Here is a 24,791-nt window from a genome sequence, read left to right as displayed (position 1 = left end):
TCATTACAATTTAGTGTGGGAAAAGACTGTTCCTAGGTTCAGTGATGAAAAAAATCTACATTAATTTATGCTGTATTAATTTGCATATTGATTTTAATATCTCTTTTTTTAAATTTAAAATAGACCACTCCATGTCACAACCTATTATGGTTCAAAGAAAGCCTGGACATGTTTTTCATGGAACAAGTGAAGTAAACGCTGTCTTATCTCCTCGATCAGAGAGTGGTGGCCTTGGTGTGAGCATGGTCGAATATGTGCTAAGTTCTTCTCCAGCTGATAAATTGGACTCCCGGTTTAGGAAAGGAGCTTTTGTAAGTAACTTGTTTGTGTCAATAAAAGTTATTGCAGGCTAGTCTACAATATTGCTACCTGTTAGATTTCCCTCATGCTACCATGTAATTTAGCAGCAAGTATGTTAATTATTTAAGTTTTCGTTGTGGTCTCCAGAAAGCAGTGCTTCATGCTAAACAAGATCTTATGTGTCTATACTCAACTGTTTCATGCTACTGTTGGGAAAATGGCTTCAAAATCATACCTGTAACATGAAGTGTTGTATGTAGATCTTCCATATTTGTCAATTTTAATAGATTTGTATGCCACCCAATCCTGGAGGACTCCGGGCGGCTTACATAAAAGACAGTTTTAAAAAAGAAGATATTAAAAATTTAAAATATAAAACAGAACAAATTAAAACAAGGCACAACATGCACTCGATCTTAGTGGGGCTGAAGGTCAATCAAGATCAGCAGCCCCAGGCCTGCCGGAACAGCCAGGTCTTAACAGACTTTCGGAAGGCCGAGAGAGTGGGGAGGGTCCGGATTTCAGGGGGCAGTTCGTTCCAGAGGGCCGGGGCAGCTACAGAGAAGGCCCTCTTCCGAGGAGCCACTAGACGACATTGTGCAGTCGATGGTACCCGGAGAAGGCCCATCCTGTGCGATCTTATTGGGCGCTGGGAGGTATGCCCTCCAAAGATTTTTCAAAGGCTTTCTGTTCATAATACATCCTTTTGAATAGCTGTGTTTATTCCAAAGGCACTTTCAATTATGAGAAAGAGCAAGATGTCTTGCAAAAGGACACACCAAGCATAAAACGGCATTTTGGTTATATGTTGTTCAGTCATTCAGTGACTTCCAACTCTTCATGATTTGATGAAAATAATTTTACCTGGATTGTCTATCTGTAACCGCTTCTTTGAGCTTAAACCATCTTAATTTCATATGTTTTATAGTATTTCACTCTAGACAGTATAACAGGAAAGAAGGGAGTACCAAAAACTTTCCTCTACTCTCTTCACTATCTTATGTGCAAGGTTAGATTCCTCTGGATCATCAAAACCTCTCACAACTGGAAAAGCCACCCTCACTTTGTAGGAAACTTACCTTCAGCTAATGTTGATTTTTCAGTTTTATCCTGAAAGCTAGCTTTATTTTATGTATGTACAACACATTTTATTTAAGAATGATACCTGACAATCAAGGTAGCTTACAACATTAGTTAGATTTGATAATGATACCTTGTGGGTGCTACATTTATTCTCTGCTAGATTCAGACCAAACATGTTTTTTTACTTAGGGCACTAGAGAAGCTGAAACAGATGGACCTGAGAAAGCAGACCAGAAAGGCAAGGTTTCTCCATTTGAGGAGGACAAGAACAGAGATCTTAAACAAGTTGATGATGACGATGTTACCAAAATAAATGGCAGAGGCTTGCCAAATGGAATGGATGCTGATAGCAAAGATTTTAAGTAAGGCTTAGATTTTTTGGGGGGTGGGGAGGAAGATATAATTGTTTTCAATAAATAAAAGTTATGGATGTATGGGTTCAGATTCAAAGTTTCATTTAGGTTTTCTGATATTTTGCATATTGGTTGCCATCGCTATACATGTTAAGTTTTATGTTTTAATTATGGGATCTGTGCAGGCTGTAATACAGATAGGTGTCCTGTGGCTATCACTAAACTTAATTAATGGAGATTGGAGTTCAACAGGAACCTCTGGGAGGTCGTAAGTTGTCTATTCTGCTAAAAAAAAGTACACCCTTCCAAGAGGTTTCCATTCTTTTAAATTGTAGGTCAAAATCCATCTTCAAGTAGAGAACCTATTTTCAATCTTTGAGACTACATTAAAGGATATGATAATTTGTACTTTTTCTTTTCAAAATATTTTTCCCCTGGCTACATTTATGGATGAGCCATGGTTTTCTGCATTGATCAAGACTTGTTGTTCAGATCTACCTATATATATGTATGAAAATAGGATATTGAACTCCCTGCTCATGTTTCCTTTTTATCATTCAGTCTTTTTACTTAGCAACAGCAATTGGGACTAGAATTTCTATTGCTAAGCGATGTGGTCATAAGGTGCAATATCAGGTGACCTCATTGTTTAGCAATAGCAATCTTACTACAGGTCATTAAGTGACCTTGCAGCTTCCGTCTGGCTTCAAGTGACTGGGATGCTGCAGCTATTGTAAGGGTGAAGCTGTTGCCAAGTGCCCATATTGCGATCATATGTCAGCAAGAGTCAGATGATCAGAACTTTGAATCAGTCATGTATACCCCTTTGATCAATGTTATAAGTTGCTGAATAAGTGCCATTTAACCCAGGACTACCTGTACAACAAATGTCCTGGTTAGCTTAGTTGTATATTATCATGGAAAACAGTCTGCCGAACAGTGTCCACTTTGTTAAATTCTGACAGAGATATTAGCAGCTTGGTGTGAAAGGAGGCCAACTAATGGCTATCAGAAAACCCAAAGAATGTGTATATTGTATTTCATTGGTGCATGGGTATATAAACAGGGAAGGTTAACAAATTTTTCCTGGGAAGTTCAAAGAGAGAAAAATGACACCCACCTACCCAAATGTATGTTTTGAATGAAAACATACTGTAAGGGATGAAAAGGTCATTTCCTGAATTAACTGTTGATCAGAAGGGCTTATTGACCATTGTATATGATTGGGTGACTGATAAAGGAGAATATTTGTAGCTCAAAGTTGAAGCGAGTGTCTATGATTGGATGGCTGCTTCCTGCTAAATAACCAGAGAGTACAAGGAATATAAGATAACAATTCCAACAAGGTAAGTTTAAATCGGGGGTCTGTCTGTTATTCTGACTTCGACTGCTACTGATGAGTTTAATTCCTTTTTTATCCCACTATTATTGCTCTTATAGATAACTTAATGGAACAAAAATGTTCATTCCTCCTATTTTCCTAACAACAACCCCGTTAGGTGGGTTGGGCTTTGAGAGAATGATTGCCCCAAAGTCACCCAGCTGGCTTTTATGCCTAAAGTAGGACTAAAACTCATTGTTTTCTTACAATAGTTTCTAGCCTGGTGCCTTAACCACTGGACCGGACTGTCTTTTTTCCCCCTAAAAACACATTGGGGTAAATTTTCCCAAAATATCTATTTAGGGCAGTGCCTGAAGAAAAATGACCCAAAGATTGGTGCAGCAAGTAGCTAAACTCCAGTTGATGGGAAAAGACAAGGAATTGTTAGTTTAAAGAAAGGAAACTCTACAATGGAAAGAGACCCTAAAAGTTGTCTATCATATGATAAACATGGTGGATGAGAGTAACATCTAGAAGCAAGAGTAACAGAATATATGCTGCATTGCTGAAATTCCAAAGTAGCTTTCAGGCTCATGCAGATGAACAGCTCTGAGCTTTGGAGGAAAGTAAGAGAGAGACTGTATATGAGAAATGGGAGAGTGGAGCCAAGAAGGGGAGGGACAATGTAAGCGTATCAAAAGAGAAACACCCCAAAAGGGAAGAGAAGATTCAGAAGAAGTAAAAAAAAAAAAAGAGTTATGGTAATTGGTAAGTCATTACTATGAGGCTTTGAAACAAACATATCACATAGAACCCTTTGCTTCAGAGGTGGGTTGCTCTCAGTTCGGCCTGGATCGGATGAACTGGTAGTTGGGGGATCCTCCGCCCACCCGCCTGGATGCTTCTGTGCATGCGCAGAAATGTCACACATGCACGCATGAGCGTGCACGCATGAGCGAATCGGTAGTAAAAAAAATTGGAAACCCACCACTGCTTTGCTTGTGAATTGTGCTATTTGTGAGCAAGAATCAGGGATGAGATAGAACAAATATCAAGTCTAATAATTACTTCCTGCTGATATATATGGGAATTAATACTGCACATGATAATGCAGAGGACAACTGAAATGTTTTATCATAGATACTGAAAATCACAAAACAAACCCTGGGGCTTTCACGTCATAAAAGAAGAATAGAAAGGAAAAGAAAAATACTGCAAATCAATGATTTACAAGTATCTAACCTAACTATACAAGTTAGGTTAATAAGAAAGAATTTCTGAGACTGGGGCCTGTGGTCCAAAGTATTTTCATTCAGAACTACTGACATAAGATACATTGTATGTCACGAGGAATGAAAAATGTGTCTGAGCCACATATGATAAGGTTGATTAGAAGAGCTTTAAATTGAATCAGTATATGTACACTCCTAAATTAGACTCTTCATTAAAGTCTTATGTACCATACATAACTGTTCTTGAAATGAACTTTTAAGTTAGTTAAAAAATAGGCTTGCTTTCATCGTCTTCATTGTGTTAATGTCCAGAATGTATAAAATAAGATGAGCTTGCTCCTCTTTGGATAGAAGCGTAAATATGATTTAAAGATACAGAAATGACTGGTCTGACTCCTTTGACTGCATGCAGTGTGGCATTTGAAGAGAAAACCATTCTTTGTTAAGAAGAGAAGCAGTTGCACTGTCTGTTAAAAAAAATCAATTCCTATCCATAAAGCCAAATCAATAAACCTGGAATTGTTTAGCCTAGTATAAAAAAATACCAAACTCAAAATGAACAGAGGTTAGTGGAGATGTAAGAAGAACAAAAAACAATCTTGTTGGATAAGTTCAAAATGAAAAGAATCTACACCAGCTGATCAATAAAGAAGGAAAAGTATTTACAGGTGACAAGCAGAACCACTGAAGCGGCGTAATTGGTTTCATTCTTCCAACAACAAAGAAATTGTGAAGCCAGAATAATAGAGTAGGATTGAAGCTTCTGATTGATGGAAACATGATCAGGGGAAAGCTCTTTACTTTGAATGGGATTTAATCTTTTGGGCTAGATGAATTGCATCATAGGGTGCTGAAGGAACTAGGCAATTGGCCTGTTATCCTGGTGAACAGATGAAGTTCCAGATGAGTTGAGGAAGATAAAAGGAGAAAAGGAAGATCCCTTGTGCTACAGCCCAGTGAGTCTGACATCAGTATCTGGGTAGGAGATAAAGAGGTTGTCTGTAGGCTCTTTCAAAGCATTGCGATAATTGCTAATTGGGTTTATCTTGAATAAATAAATTTCCTCATTTTTTCCCTATAGGGTAACTTCCATAATAGATTGTGGGAGCGTTGTATATCTTCAACAAAACAATTAATAAAATACTCAGTATTAAGGCGGGTCAGAAGATATAAATTACATTCAAAATCTTGATAGTTTGGAGAAATGGGCTGAAAAGGGTAGAATGAGTTTAACAGAATCAAGAATCAAGTTGAAACAAGAATCAGATGTACAACTGTAGATGGCTTGGTATTAATAGTAAATAATCTGGCTTGGCAATAGTTATGGAAAAGATTGGAATATAGGCAATGCTCTTTTTACAAATGGGTTGCATTCTGAGAGGCTGTTCATAAATCTTTTTTGTTCGCAAGTCCAAACAAATTTTATGTGGCATTCTGTAAACTAACCTCCCAATTTCTGGAACCTTTTCTGTTGGAGTTGTGGACAGTTTTTTCCATATTGGTAAAAGTTCATAACTCGAAAGTTTGTAAGTGGAATAATGTTTTGTAGTTGATTCCAAATGAAATATGAGCTAGCCATGTGATGCAACTCCCCAAAAGGCAAATATAGTTGTAGGCTGCAGCAACAGAAATACTATTTCCTAGTTAAGGAAATAAATTATTTCACTCTGTTCTGCTTTGGTCAGATCCTATCTTGGGTTCTGGGAGTTATAAGGAATCAGAAAAATCCAAACAAGTTCTAGTAAAAAGAATGAAGCTAATCAAAGGACTAGAAGCTAGATTGTGTGAGGAGAGATTGAAAAAAATGAGAAAAGACTAAGGATGATATGACAGTAACAGTTCAAACAGTCCTTTTTGAAGAAATACTTGGTTACTGACCATCATTCAGAGACTCTTATTAACAATGCTGAACAAGTGGTACTTACAACTGTTTCTCAAAGTTGTAGGTGTCCTAGCACTGTGATCCATGGTTTGGCAATTGGCTTGCACTCAGGAGTATCCCATATCACATGATTGCCATTTGCAGCTTTCCCTGCTGGCTTCCCACAAAGTCACTGGGGAAGTTGGCAAGGAAGGTTGTAAACCATTCCTGTAAATCATTCCCACTCAAGCCACTTTCCTGCATGTCCTCCCACCTTCCACATGGCCATGCTTGCACCTACAGCCACTTGGCCTTGCACTGGCTTGCTTATGAGCTGCTGGTTCTTACAATTTCCTGTCAGCTTCCCCATTAACGTTGCTTAAAAGCTGGCAGAAAATCAGGAAGAAGTCCCGAGTTAATAATTGGTGATCCTCAGTTATGAACAAACATTCTGCCAGGATTGCCATCACTAAACGATGGAGTTACATAATGTGCTTTATGACTCCATCACTTAATGATGGAAATTCCAGTCATTATTATCATTATTAAGAAGGACTGCCTATACCAGTGATGGCTAACCGTTTTATCCTCATGTGCTAAAATTGTGTGTGCGCATGCTCACACCCACAATACAATGTGATTCATACCCTGCGCATATGCGTGCGGAAACACCCCCCACGCAGCCTACTCATCCTCCTGCACCACACTGGGGGAGGGGAGTTTTCGCCCACCTCAGGCTCCGGAGACTTTCCTCAAGCCTCCAGGAGGGCGAAATGACCTCTCCCAGGCTCCAGAGATCCTCCAGAGGCTGGAAACAGGCCCATTTGTGGACTTCCGGAACTTCAGGAAGTCCCATTTTTCGCCCTCCCCAGGCTCCGAAGGCTTCCCTTGAGCCTCTGGGAGGGTGAAAACAGATTTCCCCAGGCTCCAGAGGCCCTCCTCAAAGCCTCCAGGCACAAAAAATGGAGCTGGGGGGGTGCTGTGCCTCCCCATGCTTCCCCCACCCCTATACATGCGCACGGGTCTCTCAGCAGAGACCTGAAAATCAGCTGGCTGGCGGGAGGCATGTGCACACGTGTGGTGATGCTGACCTGGGCACCAGTTTGTGTACCCTCAGAGTGGGCTCCGCATGCCACCTGTGGCACGCGTGCCATAGGTTCACCATCTCAGACCTATACCCCAAAACAAATCACATAGAAGGAATTCAAGACTATTCTGTGTCCCAGGTACAAGGAAGACAGGTCGCATCTGAATCTGAGGAAAAAAAAATCTGTCTATAAATGCAGTTTGACGTGATACCTATTTCCCAGGGAGATAGTAGACTATTATCTACTAGAAGACTATTCTTCATTGGATATTTGTTTGATTGTTTATTACATTTATATAGCAGTCGACCTTACTATCATGACTCTGGGCATTGTACAATAAATCAATTAAAAATAAATCTTACATAAACTAAACAAAATATAAACACAGGAGAATTCACTGAAATCTCACTTATAATGCAACCATCTTACATTCTTGGGATCTCTAAGGCTGCTAAAAATCCCCACCTTTTTAGGAATTTTTAGAAAAACAGTGGGCAGGACCTAGAAAGCCAGATTTGTGGTATACTTTCATTTGGATTCTTTCACTGAGTAGAGTTTGGAATCCATGGTTCTAGCTTACTTTATGTTCATATTTTAATCATAAAGGTGCTCTCTCTTGTAAGAGGAGCATGGTTGCCTCTTTGTCCTATAAGTGGCCAGAGAGTCAATACTTCCCAAATTGACTGTTTGTGGTCTGATAGCTCTTAAATGTTTCCCAATGCAGAATGTACATTTTTTTCTAGCTGCTGTATATTGTTCGATCTATATTATGCCAAAATCCAAGTGTTTTTTAAAAATACAAACTAGTTTCTTCGTTTTATCTTCAAAATATGGTTTTGCCTGAAATGTTTTAGTAGAAACGGTATTCAATTATGTATCTTTTTCAGTGTAAAAGAAATACAGTTATAGTTCCTATTATAGGCCTGCTGTGTAATTGACTCAAAATAGGATTTCTTTAATGCTGCCCTTTTAAGATTCACAATTAAGTTGGCTTTGAAGACATGAACTTAGCTTTGGAGCTTGAGCTTCCCATATCCTGCCAAGCATGCTCTCCTACCATCATCACCACCACTACCCTCAAATTGTAGATCTATTCTTTTAAAGTCTGAGCTTTCTACTATAGCATATTTACTACAAATTTTGATCACAAACATTAATTGTAGCTATATTTATCACAGATACAAATAAAACACATTTTTTTTAGGGTTAGGGTTATTGAGAAAAAAGGGAAATGCATTTTTATAAGATTATCATATTTTTTAGCAAAAAGTTGAGAATGTATATTTTAATGTGTACGTTTTGGGGCATAAATCATTCAAGCATGCTAATTTTCCCATTCGCTGTTAGCATTCCACTGCTCCTGAACGTAATTATTAACATAACATAAAATAACAGTTATTTTGTACATCATTTTTTGAATTAGGTACCAGTTAATGTAAAGTTATAGATGGATTTGATTTTCAAACTATTTCAACTATCTTATAGAACAGTTGTGTGCCATTTTCTTACAAATCAAGGAGCAAAAAATTATGTTTTTCAACATCTTTTTAGCCAGTTTTTTTAAAATAAAAAAACTAATTTTTGTTTTTCATTTTTTTTCTAAGCAGTCGTACTCCTGGAAGCCGACAAGCATCCCCAACTGAAGTAACTGAGCGTTTGGGTCCAAACCCTAACACCGCTGAAGGCTTGTCTTCGCTTTCTAATCCTTCAACTCACAAGCCACTGGTGGAAGAATTTTCAAACTCCGAATCTCAGAATTTGGATGCTATGGAACAAGTGGGTCTTGATTCTCTGCAGTTTGATTATCCTGGAAATCAGGTACAAATGGATTCTTCAGGAGCTACTGTGGGACTCTTCGATTACAATTCACAACAACAAGTTAGTATTTTTTTATATAGCCATATTAATGGTTGGAATTACAGCATTGTATAATGTTGGCTTCAACTAAAAATGGGAGCTTAGCTCCATCTCTTTTTACTGTTGCTGTTGTCCTTTTTTAAAAAAAAATTCTGTAGTAAAAAAAAATGTTTACGCCATGTCAATTCCATATCAAGGGAAGACACTGGATTCATATAATCTCGGTCATAATGCCTTACTTTGAATAAACTCTGCTATTGTCATTTATGAATCATAATTCATAGCTCAATATTATACATGGTGTCTGAGTTGTATCTTATTCAAGATAATTTAATCTAATTTAATTAATTCTATCACCAGCTAGTATATTAAAGAGAAAGAAGAAGCAGAAGTAGAATTTCTGGTAGTAGTTCATTATAATGTGGAACTCTTTCATAATATTCTTGAAGAATTATTTCTATTTAAATTTGAAATTCACAGTGTTGAACAGTCCTGTACATAACACTCCATCGAATAACAATGGGCCAGTCTTATAAATTAAATAGGACTAGAAAGTGTGTTTGTAATACATGTCTCCTTCAAAAATCAAATCCCTTTTGCTTGTTGTCATTTTTGTCTTAGATATTTCAGAGGACTAATCCTCTTACTGTTCAGCAGTTAACAGCAGCACAACAGCAACAGTATGCACTGGCAGCAGCTCAGCAACCACATATAGGTGAGACATTTTAAAGTTTGTAATCAAAAGTTTCTGGATTTCAGTTGCTATAGGAAACTGTGATATTTTGTGTGTGTCTACACAGAGAGAGAGAGAGAGATTTGGTAGAAACATTTAGGGGTTTTTTTTGCCAGTGGTAATAAGCAGAAATATGTACAATTGATTTTCTCCCTCTAACTGCAAAATGGCTCTTGTTTCCTCCTTAAAAGACTATCAATAGGATTGGTAGATCTTACCGAATAGTTAAGCCATGCTTTAGCTGCTGCAGTTGGAGGGAAGGAATTATCTAAACCTGGGAACCTTAATGAGAAGTGCCAGATTCTTCCACTTGATCTTTAGTGGATGCAGGTCAGGCATTGTGTGAACTGCTTTCTACCTGCACTACATTGTATATGAGCCTTCTTGACAATGAAGATTGTGAAAATGCGAAGTAGAGTCACAGTAATAGCAAAATAAAAATATTTTATTGGAATATACATTCTAGTGTGGAATGAGCTTACAAAATGCTCTATTGCATATTACTTATATATTTTACATACTGAATTTTTAATATCAGCAGAGAAAATGAAATTGTCAGTTACAAATTAAAACCTTTTTAATTTTCTACCACTATTCTCTGAAATCACATCAAACTTGTAGCATTTAAAAACTTGTGTGGTACAACTATGTGCGGTGTTTGTTTTTGGTGAAATTGAACCTTTTGTTACTGTAACAGGTGTATTTTCGGCAGGCTTGGCTCCAGCTGCTTTTGTGCCAAATCCCTATATTATCAGTGCTGCTCCCCCAGGTGCTGACCCATATACAGCAGCAGGCTTGGCTGCTGCAGCTACCTTAGCAGGTAAGGCAGTACTGTTCTCAGATAACTCTAGTATTTCATATTTTAAAAACCTTTGCTTTAAAAAGTATTAATCATCCAGGTTAGTCAGATTGTTCCCCTAGATTTTCAAATATCAAATTTACTATGGACATCATAGCATTCAATCCTGTTCATTTTGTATCCATGTCTATGGAATGAATTCAAACCAAGATTTTAATTTGACTTTTCTACTCCTATTTTTCTTAGTCTGCCAAGTCTCATGTCCTCTTCGCCCAACACTTGGAGCAGAAAAACTAAACCAAATGTTAGGAATTTATGGTGTCACAAGATTGGGACAGGGCAGAAAAGAGGAGCATATCACTATTTTCAATATTTTAATTATAAATTGACACCATCAGATAAAATGAATCAAACCTGACATTTGAGAACAGAGATTGTCATTCTTGGATTAAAATCCCTAATCAAATAGATAGCATCATCTAACTTGCTACCTTAATATGTACATAGTTAAATTACTTTTTATTGGGCTTAAATTATTTCTGTGTGGCTATCTAAGGGACTTTGTTATTTAGGAAGCTGCTGATTGGAAGGCTCATTGAAATCATAAATGAATATGATTTATCCTCAGTTTTATTAATCTATATGATTTGTAGGCATAGAATACGTTTTCTAAATACTAATTCCAGGTAAACCTATGATGACAAGCACAAACCAGGCTATCATAGGGGTCCTCTAGATCTAGATGGAGGCAGATATTATTTAAGGCTGAAAAAGACAGATTCTACTAGCCCCTACCCTCCAATTGTTTATAAGTGCCACCGTTTCTTGTTCTACTATTGTTGTCTGTTGATGCATATTATTTGGTCTCATCTAATTTTATTCTTAATAAATATTTAGTCTGCAACCTTATTTGGATCACTATAGCCCGGTGTAATTGGCATATGCCTTTACAGCCTCATTTTTTGGTTTATGATAGCCTGGTTTCAGCCTGACTCCTACTGGCAGTTTTTACTATATATACAGTGACTCAAACAAATGCTGTGTAACAATTTTGCTAATAAGGCAAAAGTTTCTATAAAGAAGCCTTTCTCATCAAAGGAGGAAGGGCTATTGCATTGGCCTTAGTGGTGGAATCTTATATTATCAAAAGAACTCTAAAATATTGACTGGAATTGGGATAAAATTTGAAAGAAAGATACAAAGTGACTGGCAACTAAAATGAACTTAGGCTACTCTGGTTGTTGAAGGTTTATGGTATTAAAGTGGTACTAATAGGGTATAATGTGGGCTGATATATAGCTCAGTTGGGTTTGACAGTGTTTATTAATTTATTGAGAGATCTGGAAAAGATAGCTGAAGAGTTTTGGGCACAATTCAGAAAAGAGTACTGAATGATTGGGAAGATACATTAGGTGTTGTTGTCTGCTTTGTCCTTCTCAAGAGGGTGGAAAATCAAAGATTTGCCACTTGGAGAGAAGTCTGCTGCCAGCCTAATTAACAGAGGGAAAATTGGTGTCAGTAATTTATAATTCGTTCCTTAATTCTAAATAAGGAAGTAGGTAGGTTGCAGAAATAGAATACAGTCAGACAGAGAGACAAGATTATAGAGTGCATTCATACTGTATCCATAGAAAAATCTTACGTTACATAAGAGAGAAAGGTTCAGTCATTATACAGTTTAGAATTGCTTCATTTATCTAGAAATAAGTAGGAGAAGGTGGTCGATCAAAAGTTGGCACATCAACCATAAATCTATTAGCGCTGCTAAAGAAAAGCAGCTGTTGGTTTGAAAGGAAAGGTTAAATAAATGGAATATACTTTTTTTTTAACTTTTGTGTCCATTGCATGGTACTAAATAAATGTTTGGAAAGTATGGGATAAATCCTCCTCCTTATATTTAGATCTCTAAGGAGTTCATTTTTGAATGGTTAAAATAATGATTTGTGTTGTTTGTATATTGTTGCCCACCCTCTATTTTTTTAATGTGAGGTTATTTTTTCTTTTTTTATTATATTCTGGAAGTCTGGATCTGTTATATTATTTCAAGGCAGTGATGCTTGTACAGCATTAATTAAAATATATTGACATTGCTTAGATAAATTAAGAACATTAGAAGTAAAAGAAGAAGATAAATACTCTTATCAGAAGTCATTACAATTTAGGACATTGATATTGCAAGCATGAAATTATTTGACTTTTTTCCTCCAGAACTGAAATAACATTAAAAAAAGAGATTCCTACAGGTCGCATTAAAGTCTGTATATAATGTAAATAAAAAGGGGGGAAGAATACAGATTTAGCAAGAATTATTAAAATACCAAATAAATAAAAGGGGGAGAGGAAAAAGAACTATTGGGTTTCTAACTTTCCCTTTTTGGTATATCTGCTGATTTACAGTATTGTAGACATTTAAGCCCCCTAGATGCCTGATGGTAAGTGATTATATTTACCTTGTGCCGTGATGTTTGTTTGAGAACCAGTCTTGCTTAAATTTGGTTAAAATTCTTTGCATATATCTATATCTATATATACTGTTAGTTTTGCCATTGCTGAATACTCCATGTTTAAGTTCCCAATCAGATAGAATTGTATCTTTCTTCCAGTGTTAAACACAATTCATTCTCACTGCTATAAACATATCTTTCATTAAATTCTAATGTTTCTTGTTGATTTTTGCTGACATTATAACTAATAAAAAACAATATCATTTTCACTTAAAATTCCAAAATTTTCTGTGTTGTGCTATATATAGCTTTCTAATACTTTTGTGGGTTTTTACATATCCACTACACTGGTTTTATGATAGTTCCAATATTTATTACTGTATGATTTGTCTATCTTAGATATTATTGATAGAGTTGTATACCAACTGTAGAATATCTTATACCGATTTTCTTTTAATTCTTTCTTTTACATTTTAACTTGGTTAGATTTAGATTTAGTTGGCAATTCTTCCCATTGCAGTATTGTAACTGTTTCTTTAAAATGTTGCATCATTTTATCATACAGCTTTTGTTTTCTCTCTCGGTGTAAAATATCTAAGCAAAAATTTATATAGACTCCCTAACAGATGGTGCTATTTTTGTATGAGTGTTTCAAAATTCTGTCTTTTTTTCTTAATGTCATTCCTTCTTGACATTTGATTTCACTTTCCAGCAGTGTGTAAGTACATCAGCCAAGATATTTTCTAGCCTTCCCCAAGTCTTTTTAGAGTATGAGTATATACCATATTTGCATATGTAATTACATTTTTATTGCTACAGAAGAGAGAGTAGGTAGGTAGGTAGATGTTTCCAGGTGTACTTATCCATGTGCTGGAGAAGGAAATCGCTGACAATCTGCAGCACCTAAGACTTTGTTTCTGCTGGCACAGAATGTAATTCTCAATGTAATTCTCATCAATGTAATTCTCATCAATCAGTTAAACAGCTTTCCAAAAGGGGGGGGGGAGGTTTTGCACTCTGCAAACCTCCCAAAAATAGCCCGTTTTTCACAAAAACAGGCCTGTTTTTTTTTTTTAAAAAGGCATGAATAGCTGGGGTGGGCTTGCAGAGTGCTCCTGGGGGTTGGGGCCCCCCAAAACTAGCAAAAAACTGCCTGTTTTTCACAAAAAGGCCCATTTTTTTGTCAAAAAAAATGCATGCATAGCCTTATGGAGGTTTATAGAGCGCTGCTGGGGACGGGGGGGGGGGGGGAAGGCCCATTTGTCACTCATTTCTGCCCTCCCCAGCCCCCTGGAGCTCTCTGAAAGCCTCCTTAAGGGTATGCACGGCCATTTTGGTGAAGGGGTGGGGCTTCAGGAGGCAAAAAATGCTGTATTTGATGTATAAGACACACCCAGATTTTCAGTCTCTTTTTTGATAAAAAGGTTGCGTCTTATACTCCAAAAAATACTGTTTGTCAGTAATTTCTGGTAGAAGAGATAGGAAAATGGTTATAGTAAAGAACTGTGGAAAGAAAGAAAAGGGAAAAAATACACCTTGAGCACGTGTCAAATGCGAACCATGGTCAGCCCTCCTGACCCTCTGAGGTCAAACAGAACCCTGATGCGGCCCTCAATGAAATCAAGTTTTACACCCCTGTCCTAGAGGGTAACACTGCCGTAGAAACGTTTGTAGCAACTTGAAGTGTACCTGGAGGCAAGCAGAATCAGTGCAGCTCTTAAAGAAGAAGGATTACATGGGCATGTTTATTTAAAAAAATAATTTATCTAAACGTTAGAGAGTTAATTATCTCCAATCAATACTATTTAAACACTACAAGTAGTTCTTGACTTAATACCACAATTGGGACCAGAGTTTTGGTTGTAAATCATGACAGTTGTAAGTTGAGACTCCCACATGAGCAGACTTGTTTTGATGATTGTTTTGTGGTGGTCATTAAGCAAATCACGTCTTAGGCCCGAATCTATTCTCCCAATTGGGCATTTTTGGATCACACATTGGGGGTCACATGACCGTGGGATGTTGAAACCGGTTGTAAATCTGAGCCAGTTGTCAACTGCTTGAAATATGGTTGTGACTGCAGGGAGGTAGCATGACATTTCACAACTGCCAGAAGGGCTTTACAGGCTATATTGTGTCCCTTCAGTCAGTAAATGACCGGTTGTAAGTTGAAGACTACATGTGCTATAGCTACTACTTGTATTTTATAGTAAAATGAAGTTTTTAAAAAGGAGAGACAAATTAAGGACTCTTTTGTGGAATCATAGTTTGAGAATCATTACTGTTATAAAACAGCTTAGTATCCAAATTTATTTCCTAGTAAATTATCTGGTCTGTGCATTAAGAAAATATGGGAGGATTTATTCATAGTCCCACTGGTAGCTTCAATTCACAGTACAGTGGACAAAAGTACAGCCTTCTCTAATGAAACTCCAATTACGAAATTTCTTCTAAGTATATGGCTTTCCCCCAGGGTTACTGTGTTTTAACCAATTAAAATATGCCTATCCAACCAAGTATTTGTAAAATAACTGTTTAGGATCAGACAACCCTGGTTGCTTTTTAAAACTGCTTTAATTTGTGGCATTTTTATTGTCTTGGATTAATGGTTTAATCGTGTTACCTTTTTGTATGCCACTTTGTCTCCTTTGGGAAACATTGCAGTCTAAAACAAAAAATAAGTATTAATATTAAATGGATTTTTTTATTTTCCACTGTGTGTTTTCTACACTACAATTTTTAAAAAGATTGCTTAGGAAATGTTGCTACCTTATGTGCCTCAGATGATGCATGGGTGGAAAATGAGCAAGAACTTGATAAAATTATTGGAAAGCTTCACTTGAACTGTTCTTCGTATATTATGTATCAGATTACACATGAAACATTAGTTTTAATGGGAGAAAGAAAGAAAACCATAGTTGTCTCACTAAAATCAAATTGTAAAATATTCGATTTGATCGGCTTGTGTTTCAGACGTACTCTTTAATTGATTCTATACTAACCTTCCATATATTGTTTTCAACTGTTAGGGACAAAAGATCTTTTGGTTGACAGGGGGCTTAAGGTTTTTCTTGGGGGAATGTTGATATCACATATGTAGTGATGTTTGCTATTAATGATAATATTAAGTATGATCAAGTTAATTTTGTTGCCAAAGCATTAGAAATTAAAAATATAAATATTTTGATAAAAATCTTTTCTTTGTCAGGGCCAGCAGTTGTTCCTCCTCAGTATTATGGAGTTCCTTGGGGTGTGTATCCAGCCAATTTGTTTCAACAGCAAGCAGCCGCCGCAGCAAACAGCACTGCCAATCAGCAGGCTGCATCACAGGCACAACAAGGACAGCAGCAGGTAAACCAGACAGACAGACATGCCAAAATATTTCTTTGCTTGTATATTTTGACATCTAGCAAGCTATATATTCTCTGTGTGTGTGGGTGTGGTGTGGTGTGGTGTGTTGGGGAAATACTTCTATATGGCTTGATATATTTCTTAGATGTAGCAATCCAAAACCTTTGATTAAAGTGTATTTCATTTTCAGGTCGGCCTGCAATTTTTAGTTTCTATAAACCATGATGTTGACTAAACTTGATTCTTGAACCAGAGATACTTAAGCTTTTTTTTCCCTGTTCACCAGTTGAATTCACCTAGGCATCATGTTGGCTTTGTGTGTGTGTATGCAACACTCTACAGCAACAAAGATCATATTCAGAAAATGGCAGAAAGCCAGAAATAAATCAACCTGAAGGATGACTTGCTCTAAGTTTTACCTTGGAAATAAGTTGGAAAGCTATTGATTTCTCTCACCTGGTCCCTACTGTAATTTATATCTGAAAGATCACAGAGACATCTGATCCCATTAGCATGCCCTACAACATATTTGTGGATCACACTATTTCTCATTTCCATAGTTACCTGCCAACTATCATACAAATTTAATGATTTAATGATATATAGTTTGGTAATAAGTTGCTGTATTTTTTGGAGTATAAGACGCACCTTTCCCCCCTAAAAGAGCGTGGAAATGTCGGTGCATCTTATACACTGAATACAGCCATGTTTGGCCTCCTGAAGCCCCAACCCCACATCCCATTTTTGAGAAAATGGAGGCTTTTTTGTCTTCCCTCAGCCCCCAGCAGCACTCTGCAGGCTTCAGCAGGGCTTAGTTCTTTGAAATTTTGGTGTGTCTTATACACCGTTGCATCTTATAGTCTGAAAAATACGGTAATTGAAGGATAGTTAGCACGTGGCTTTAAAATTAATTTTTAAACTTTGTTAATGATCACTACTATTAACCTATTCACTTACTTCATGATTAATTGGAAAAACACAGGAAATTTGCATATGATAATGATTTTGAGGCAAAATGACTGCATCAGACTTTGGTTGCACTAGGCTTTAGGACAGAATTTTATGAGTGACACTTCTTGTTTCATCCTGTTTCCTATTACACATCAAAACTGAGAAATTTATTTATTTTTCATGAGGATAGTTAATAATAATAATTGGATATATAACTTTAGACAAAAATGCTAAAAATTGCTTAAAACACATGGCAATTGAAAATAATTATCTAGTAAAAAATTATAAAAAATAACTTTGATAAAGAAAACAGAACATTAAATCATGAATAATGTATATGGACACTTCCCCCATCCTATGAGAATACAGTTCCAGGTAAGACCAATTGTCATTTTCCAGAATTGTTGTTGAGGTCATATGTCAAATTAGTTTATTAATCTTTTTACACCTAATGCCCTTTTTATGATTTACCATATTGTTTGTTCAGTTTCATCTGAATAACAGGTTAAATATGCTTATTATCTATAATTTGAAATGTTTGTAGAGTAAAAATACAGTCCTGGGGAGCTCAGCCTGATCTGTACTGACTGTGATTGGCAAACTGTTGACCATAGCTAAAAGTACTGAAGTAACTTTCACTTAAACAAGATGTGCTAAGAAAGAGATAATTATTATCGGTTAACAATTCTTTCTATATGATTTTGAGCCAACAAGCATTACATCTGCAATGATCTAAGAGAGTAAATATTTCACTAAACCTAGTAATCCCAGTTTTCTGATAATTGCAATTTTAAGAACGTTAAGAAACATAAGATGGCTATAAAGATGAAATTCTTACCTGTTTGCCATGCTCACCTACTGCAATGTGTGGAATTTAATTCCTTGCCATTTCTTGAATTATATTGAGCAGTATTGGATTCTACCAAACTTCATGTCTTGAACTTGCATCTCTTGTGCTGTATATTTTCTATCAACATAATTTGCTCCTAATACACATTTCTTTTGTTTATACATGTAAAAAAATACAACGAAAGCCATTGTTGGTCTTTTGTAGGTTCTTCGTACTGGAGGTAATCAGCGCCCTCTCACTCCCAACCAGAGTCAGCAAGGGCAGCAGGCAGAGTCCCTTGCAGCAGCTGCAGCAGCAAATCCAGCTTTGGCTTTTGGCCAGGGTCTTGCCACTGGCATGCCAGGTATATAACAATGAGTCCAGAAAACTAAAAACAAACTCAGTTTAAACATCCTGATGTTATCGCAATAGCCTATTTAGCTGTAATTTCTTTATAACTGTTATTTAGCCCGAATAAAACTCTGAAATGTGATTTTCGCCGTGTTTATAGCTGTCAGGATCAGCACAGAAGAATGCATTGAGAGAAAAGCAAAGAGTTGGGAATGATATTTAATGTAGTAGCCTAGTTCCAGCCCTCTATCCTAGGGTGTCGTATCTATACTATCTCCCCCCAAATTAAAATTCCCTAGTTCTAATCTCCCACTTAATAGAGTTGGAAAACTAGGGAATGATAATAGCGTTCATGTAAAAAATGGCCCTTGATTTATTTCTGTAGTTTGTTTTCTGCTGCAGCATTGGGTACTTTCCAAAATATCCATGCCAGGAACCCTCTAAAATAGAAAATGAACCATAAATGAAAGACAGTTCCTATGTGCATTGTATCCAGCACCATTTTGATGTGTTAATCTTAAAATGTATGTATTATTTGTTATAATATGTAATACATAATTTATAACTCAGTTCATCAACATTTTAGAAATGTTATATTTTTTTAAAAAGTATTCTGCCTTAATCTACACTAATTTATTTAATATCAACATTATATATATTCTTTCCTTTGGTTAACACTAAACTAGATTTGTAATGTATGCATTTCTAAATTAGAAACTGAATTTGAATGCATAGCATTTAAGCTTTGCACTGCTGATAATGCAGCTGTTTCTCTGCTTTTATGCAAACCACAAAGCTGCAACTAGCTATTATGGAGTTTCTTTATTGCGTAATGGTAAGATTTTGTCAAACAGTTTAAACTTGCTAGTAATCCACAGCTATAGTTGCTTTGCCTATGAGTTTAAAAGGGTAATTTCGGGCACTTTTCATTTGGAATATTTCATCTTCCTAGCAAATGAATCATTGGATGATATTCAGAATAGAAGGTGAAACTTTGTGGTACTTTTTGTGCAGTATGGCTGACCAAGTCAGGTGTTCCCTTGGCCAGTTGAATCACTCCTGTTCCACCAGGATTACAGTTTCAGTTGATCCTTCAGTCAACCATTTCAGATTTCTTTTCAGTTGTTGCAAAGAAGTCTGAGAGCCTGTCAGTTCCTTCTCTCTCTCCCCTTCAGCCCCTTGGAACAAATAAGAAATCCAGGGTGCTTTGATCATGGATGGGTGTGGGTTAACCATGCACCCTTTTGCAGTAGGTAAAACAGAACAAGAACACAAAGAAGATGCTTGATGACCATCATTTTTGTAGTACTGCTTGGTGGAGATAGTTTGAATTTTTAAATTGGTCCTGTCTCTACTATTGACTGGATTATCATGTTTCTCATCACACATTAGTGCCTCTTCTCTGATCTAATTAAGTCTGCTGTGTGAATATTTTCTATTTATGTCCATCCATCCTCTCTCCCTCTCTCCCTTCCTTGCATTTTCTTGCAAGGACCAGGTACCCTTTTCTCTAAATATAGTAATCTAACTTGTTACACAGTCCTTACATGGAAAAAAAAAAGAATGAACAAACATTTGCAGTTGAGATTTACATATTATATTAGACAAACGTCAGTTGGTATTTACATATACTGCTGTTGTGGCACAAATTTGCTAGTGAGAAATTTGATCTTGGGCATTGCATAATATTGCTTTTTAAAGTTTTTTAGAATGTTTTTTAAATTGCATTTAACTGTTAAACTAACAAATAGAAGGCATAGGAACCCTTAGCATTCAGAGGTACAAATATTCTCATATTGTGTTACAATATAAATCATGCTGCATATAGCTTCATTATGTATTAGTGCCATGTAGTTTCACTCGCATTGAATTCAATTTTAGTTGACAAAGCCAGACTGTTTATAATTTTAAGCATTAAAGAGAGTCTAAGGAAACATAATAGCATTTCTTGCGAAGTAAACACATATAGTTCTTCGTTAGGATAATGGGTATCTATCCATGTATACTTGGAACAAAGTCCTATCATATTTCCATCTCACCCTCTGCTCTTTTAAAATTATTCTAGTAAAATAAAGATACAAGATTTTGTCCAGTAAATTGCAGTTAGATATTTTTGTAGATTTAAACAGGTACATTTGTTTTTTAAAAAGAAAAAAAAAAAGAATCAGCATATTTGCTAAAATACAAGGTCAAATAAATGCTATAATGATTAAGTCAATGATAAGGTTAACCAATTTCACATTGATTAAGTTCGTCCAACGATAATTGAAGTGGCTTAGGTAAATCAAGAATGATTAAATTCAGTGTTGTGAAAACACTCCAAGAAAACATTGTAGATCTCAATTTTGGATATTTCAAGTGTATTTTACCTTACTTGAGAATCTTTTAGTAAGCAGAATTGAAATAAAAATGATCGGTGCTATACCACTAGCATGCTCATACTTGTAGAATAATTAAGTAATCCCTTCTTTTTAGAACTCAAAGTCAATATGGAGTACAGATAGTCCTCAACTTATAGCCATTTATTTAATGACTGTTCAAAGTTTCAGTGGCAGTGAAAAAAGTGATTTATTATCATTTTTCATATTTATGACCCATGCAGCATCCCTATGGTGACATGCTTGATCAATGGCATGTTTTCATGATGGCTACAGTATTCCAGGGTCATGTTGATCAGTCTTTGTAACCCGACAAGCACAATCAATGGGGAAGTCAGATTTTCACTTAACAACTGTGTTACAAACTTAACAGCTGCAGTGTGTCACTTAACTATTGTGGCAAGAAAAGGTTGTAAAATGGAGCAGAACTTAACAATTGTCTTGCTTAGGAATGGAAAAGTGGGGCTCAGTTGTGGTCTTAAGTCAAGGACTACCTGTATATTCCATATAGTTAACAATGCTGTTGTGAAATTATGCCACAGCCATGAATGGCAGTCAAAGAGAAGTGTATTCATATACACCTTTTTAAATGAGTAGCTATTCTGCTCTGCTATCCTCTTGACAAGTACTCTTCTTACTTGGCATAGCTTAGCTTTCATTCTGCCAGCGGAAATTTCTACAGTAACAAGACTGATGTAAACCAACTTTGTATTAGTAAGATCCTGATTACTACAGCTGCTTCAGCCAGTAGGAGAACCAAATAAGAAAAACTTGACATTATTCCTTAGAATTCTTGCTTATTTTAGGGGTGGGGGAGGGACAATCTAATTTTATTCTTTACCTCCAGATCAAACTTCAGGAATGGACAGATGCATAATATTAGGACTAATCTCACCATTCTATTTAGAACATCTTATGATGTTAACGTACTTATTTCTTACATATCTAGTACTGCTTATGATGCACATTCAGTTTTAAGTAAATTGTTATTTTACTTTTAATATCCTCTAACAGATTATTCTACATTCTTTACAGAGAAGCAGTGAGCAGAAAGCAGTGAAAACCTGATCATTTGCTAGCACGTGAAAATATTAGCGAAGGTAGTAGAACAGAACAGCACAGTTTAGTTTTGTATATGCATCTATAATACGAAACACAGTAATTCCATTTTCCAGAAGCATATTCTCCTGACAATACATGAGTAGTCACGACTTAACTCTGCATTATCTGTTTTGTTATCTTTTTGCCTGTTATATATATATTTGCTTATTTCATGCTAAAGAAAGATGTATGCCAGACATCAGATAACAGTTTTTTCTAGGATTACGTCTGTAGAATGTTGTCACTCAGAACATGATTAACCACTGCTCTTTAAGGATAGGATGCTGGATCATGCTGCTGAAGTTTCTACTTGCTTTAGTTTCTTTGATGGATGTTAGCATTCTTGTTAATAAGGATAGGTACAGTAGCATGAGGAGCATTTTGCTAAAATTAAGAGAGAATTGCCACTATAACTTAGTTGTCGCATTTTACCTCATGAGATCAGAAGAACGATAGATCATATGGGTTTGTAATGCCTTGGGAATTTTCTAGAAAATATAGCCTTGTTAAGATTTCCTCCTCTTTTATTTGGAATTAAGGAATATTCATAGTAGTATTCACATAATATTTTGGAAGGCTCAGATCAATAAGAGTATCAAGGGTTCTCGCTGAAGCATGAATGCCAGGAAATTTGTAAGTCTGCCTTCGATCTTACTCTAGCAATGGTGATAAGAGCATGAAGTGATCACTTCGCCAACATAATTTTGTAGGTCCCTTTTGGGTGAGAACAGGCTTTAGGAGAGGCCAAACAAAGCAATAGCATCAAATATTAGAACACCTCTGCCCTATCTGCAGAACTTTCTCAATTATGTTGACTACTTAGATACATTGTAATTCAGATTTACTATTGGTTTGGAGACAGAAATAACTTCAGACCTCCTGGTACGCCACAATTACATATCTATAATCATGCAGAAATTACTAACTATAATCACTATGCTATATTATTATATTATAGTTACTATATTAGTAACTATATTGGCCATGCCAGCTGGAGGAGTTAGAACCTTTAGCACACTATTCAGAAAATCACAAGTTATTGTTACTTTGGTAAATTATCAGATCATAAGTAGGTGAAATAACCTGGAAATTTTGACAGCTTGGAGAAAATTGGGATTTGTGAATTATGTTGTTTATTATGGTATTTTACTAAATTACTTAACAGGAGGAGCACAGGATGCCCAAAGTCCTTGGAAAATTACCTTAGACTGTATTGCCTGCATGTTACTCCTCTGTACCATACACATAGCCTAAGAAATGCCCTAAGTAATCAATGTTATCCTTATGTTGTTCATTATGCACATTAATCTGCTGAAGTAAACATTCATGATTTTGGAATAGCAAGCCAATAAAATATAGATTAGACAAGTATATTTCATCGGGGACTTTGGAGGCTCTAGAAGCTTTTGAGGTGCTGTGTTCAAATAAAATGACCAATCTGGATAAAGGAAATACTATGGCTGTAGATTGGTTTTATTTGCCCTGAATGAAGAACTAAATGATCAGTGTAGTGCCATATAACTTGACACTACTTTGGGGGAACCTATGGGAATTGTGACAATTGCTTTTTTACACAGTGGGAATAGTACCCCTGGTGCAGTCCTGCCTGAAAAGGACTGATTGTGCATATTTTTGTGACTTCTGAAATAGACAGTTTGAATATGTTCTGCATGAGGCTGCCTTCAGTGATAATTCAGACATTTCACCTGTTGCAGAATAGGGCTGCACAAATAATGGTTGATACCTGCTGATCATTCATGTGATGCCGATATTGCTCCAGCTGCATTTGTTCCAATGCATTTTCCAATCCAATTTAAAGTTAGGATTTTAACTTTCAAAGCTTAAACTATTTGGGCTCAGTTTAAAGACAGTTATTAGCTTGCCCATTTTCAACAAGAAAGTCCTTTTACTTGGCATATGTTGCTACCAAGGACTCATAGGAAGAAACAACTTGATCTTCTATTGCGGATTTGTCAGGAACTGTTTTTACAATACTGTTTTATTCTTACTAATGTAGTTTGCTTTGTTGGGTGGCTAGAATCTGTTTGAGTATTATATAAAACAATATTGGCCATAAGAAAAAAGTTGCCTAGGTTATTTTTATTTTAATAGCTGTAATATATAAAGTACATTTCATAAAGTGGAATCTAAAAGCATGTGCTTGCTGCTTCTTTGCAATAAGCTTTAGGAGAGTGCTATCACAACCTTATACTGCTTGGTACCTGATAAAATTTAATATATCTGCAGTTTACATTCCATCCAATAATATAATCTGATATAAGAAGACCTTGGTGCTCTCTAAGCTTGGTTGTTTATTTTGCTGATGTTTCATTATCCAAAAAGGTAATACTTGTGCAATAGTGAATTTTGTTCCCTATTTATATACAAAAGCTTGCCCTGCCAGTTTTGATGGGGGTGAGGTTTTCTCCTTGATAGTTCCTTGATTAGGCAGTGAAACACCATCACAGACATCAAAATTGGCAGGGCAAGCTACTATACATAAACAGGGAGCAAACCCCACTCTCATGGTGACTATGTTACTTAATTGGATAATGAAACATCGGCAAACATACAGCCAAGCTCAGCAAACACTGAAAACTCCATAGTTTGACGCTGATCTTAAATATATGGTTTTCTATTATAATCTGATAGAGCTAAGCTCCCCCACTTTCCTTGACCAACTTCTTTGATGAAATGTTTGAAACTCAAAGACTTCAGCTGGCCCAGTAAAAGAGGTTGCTACGATGACCAGCATTTCT

General features: G+C 36.2%; 1 protein-coding gene across 11 annotated transcripts in view; it reads left to right on the top strand.

Moving 5' to 3' along the window:
* PUM2 (pumilio RNA binding family member 2) overlaps positions 1-24,791 on the top strand; it is a 75,176-nt gene that overhangs the window by 22,854 nt on the left and 27,531 nt on the right. For 4 of the 11 annotated variants that reach the window (XM_032214281.1, XM_032214282.1, XM_032214277.1 and 1 more), the window contains exons 4-10: positions 124-311; positions 1,573-1,745; positions 8,843-9,116; positions 9,717-9,810; positions 10,526-10,648; positions 16,280-16,422; positions 18,428-18,566. In XM_032214281.1, the coding sequence (XP_032070172.1) occupies positions 124-311; positions 1,573-1,745; positions 8,843-9,116; positions 9,717-9,810; positions 10,526-10,648; positions 16,280-16,422; positions 18,428-18,566 (1,134 nt within the window). The remainder of the gene's footprint in view (positions 1-123; positions 312-1,572; positions 1,746-8,842; positions 9,117-9,716; positions 9,811-10,525; positions 10,649-16,279; positions 16,423-18,427; positions 18,567-24,791) is intronic. The other 7 variants (XM_032214284.1, XM_032214283.1, XM_032214278.1 and 4 more) reach the window with 3 other exon arrangements.

The sequence above is a fragment of the Thamnophis elegans genome, chromosome 3 (genome assembly GCF_009769535.1).
Source record: "Thamnophis elegans isolate rThaEle1 chromosome 3, rThaEle1.pri, whole genome shotgun sequence".
Lineage (NCBI taxonomy): Eukaryota > Metazoa > Chordata > Lepidosauria > Squamata > Colubridae > Thamnophis > Thamnophis elegans.
The sequence above is the reverse complement of the archived record's forward strand: the minus strand, read 5'-3'. Positions and strand labels throughout refer to the sequence as shown.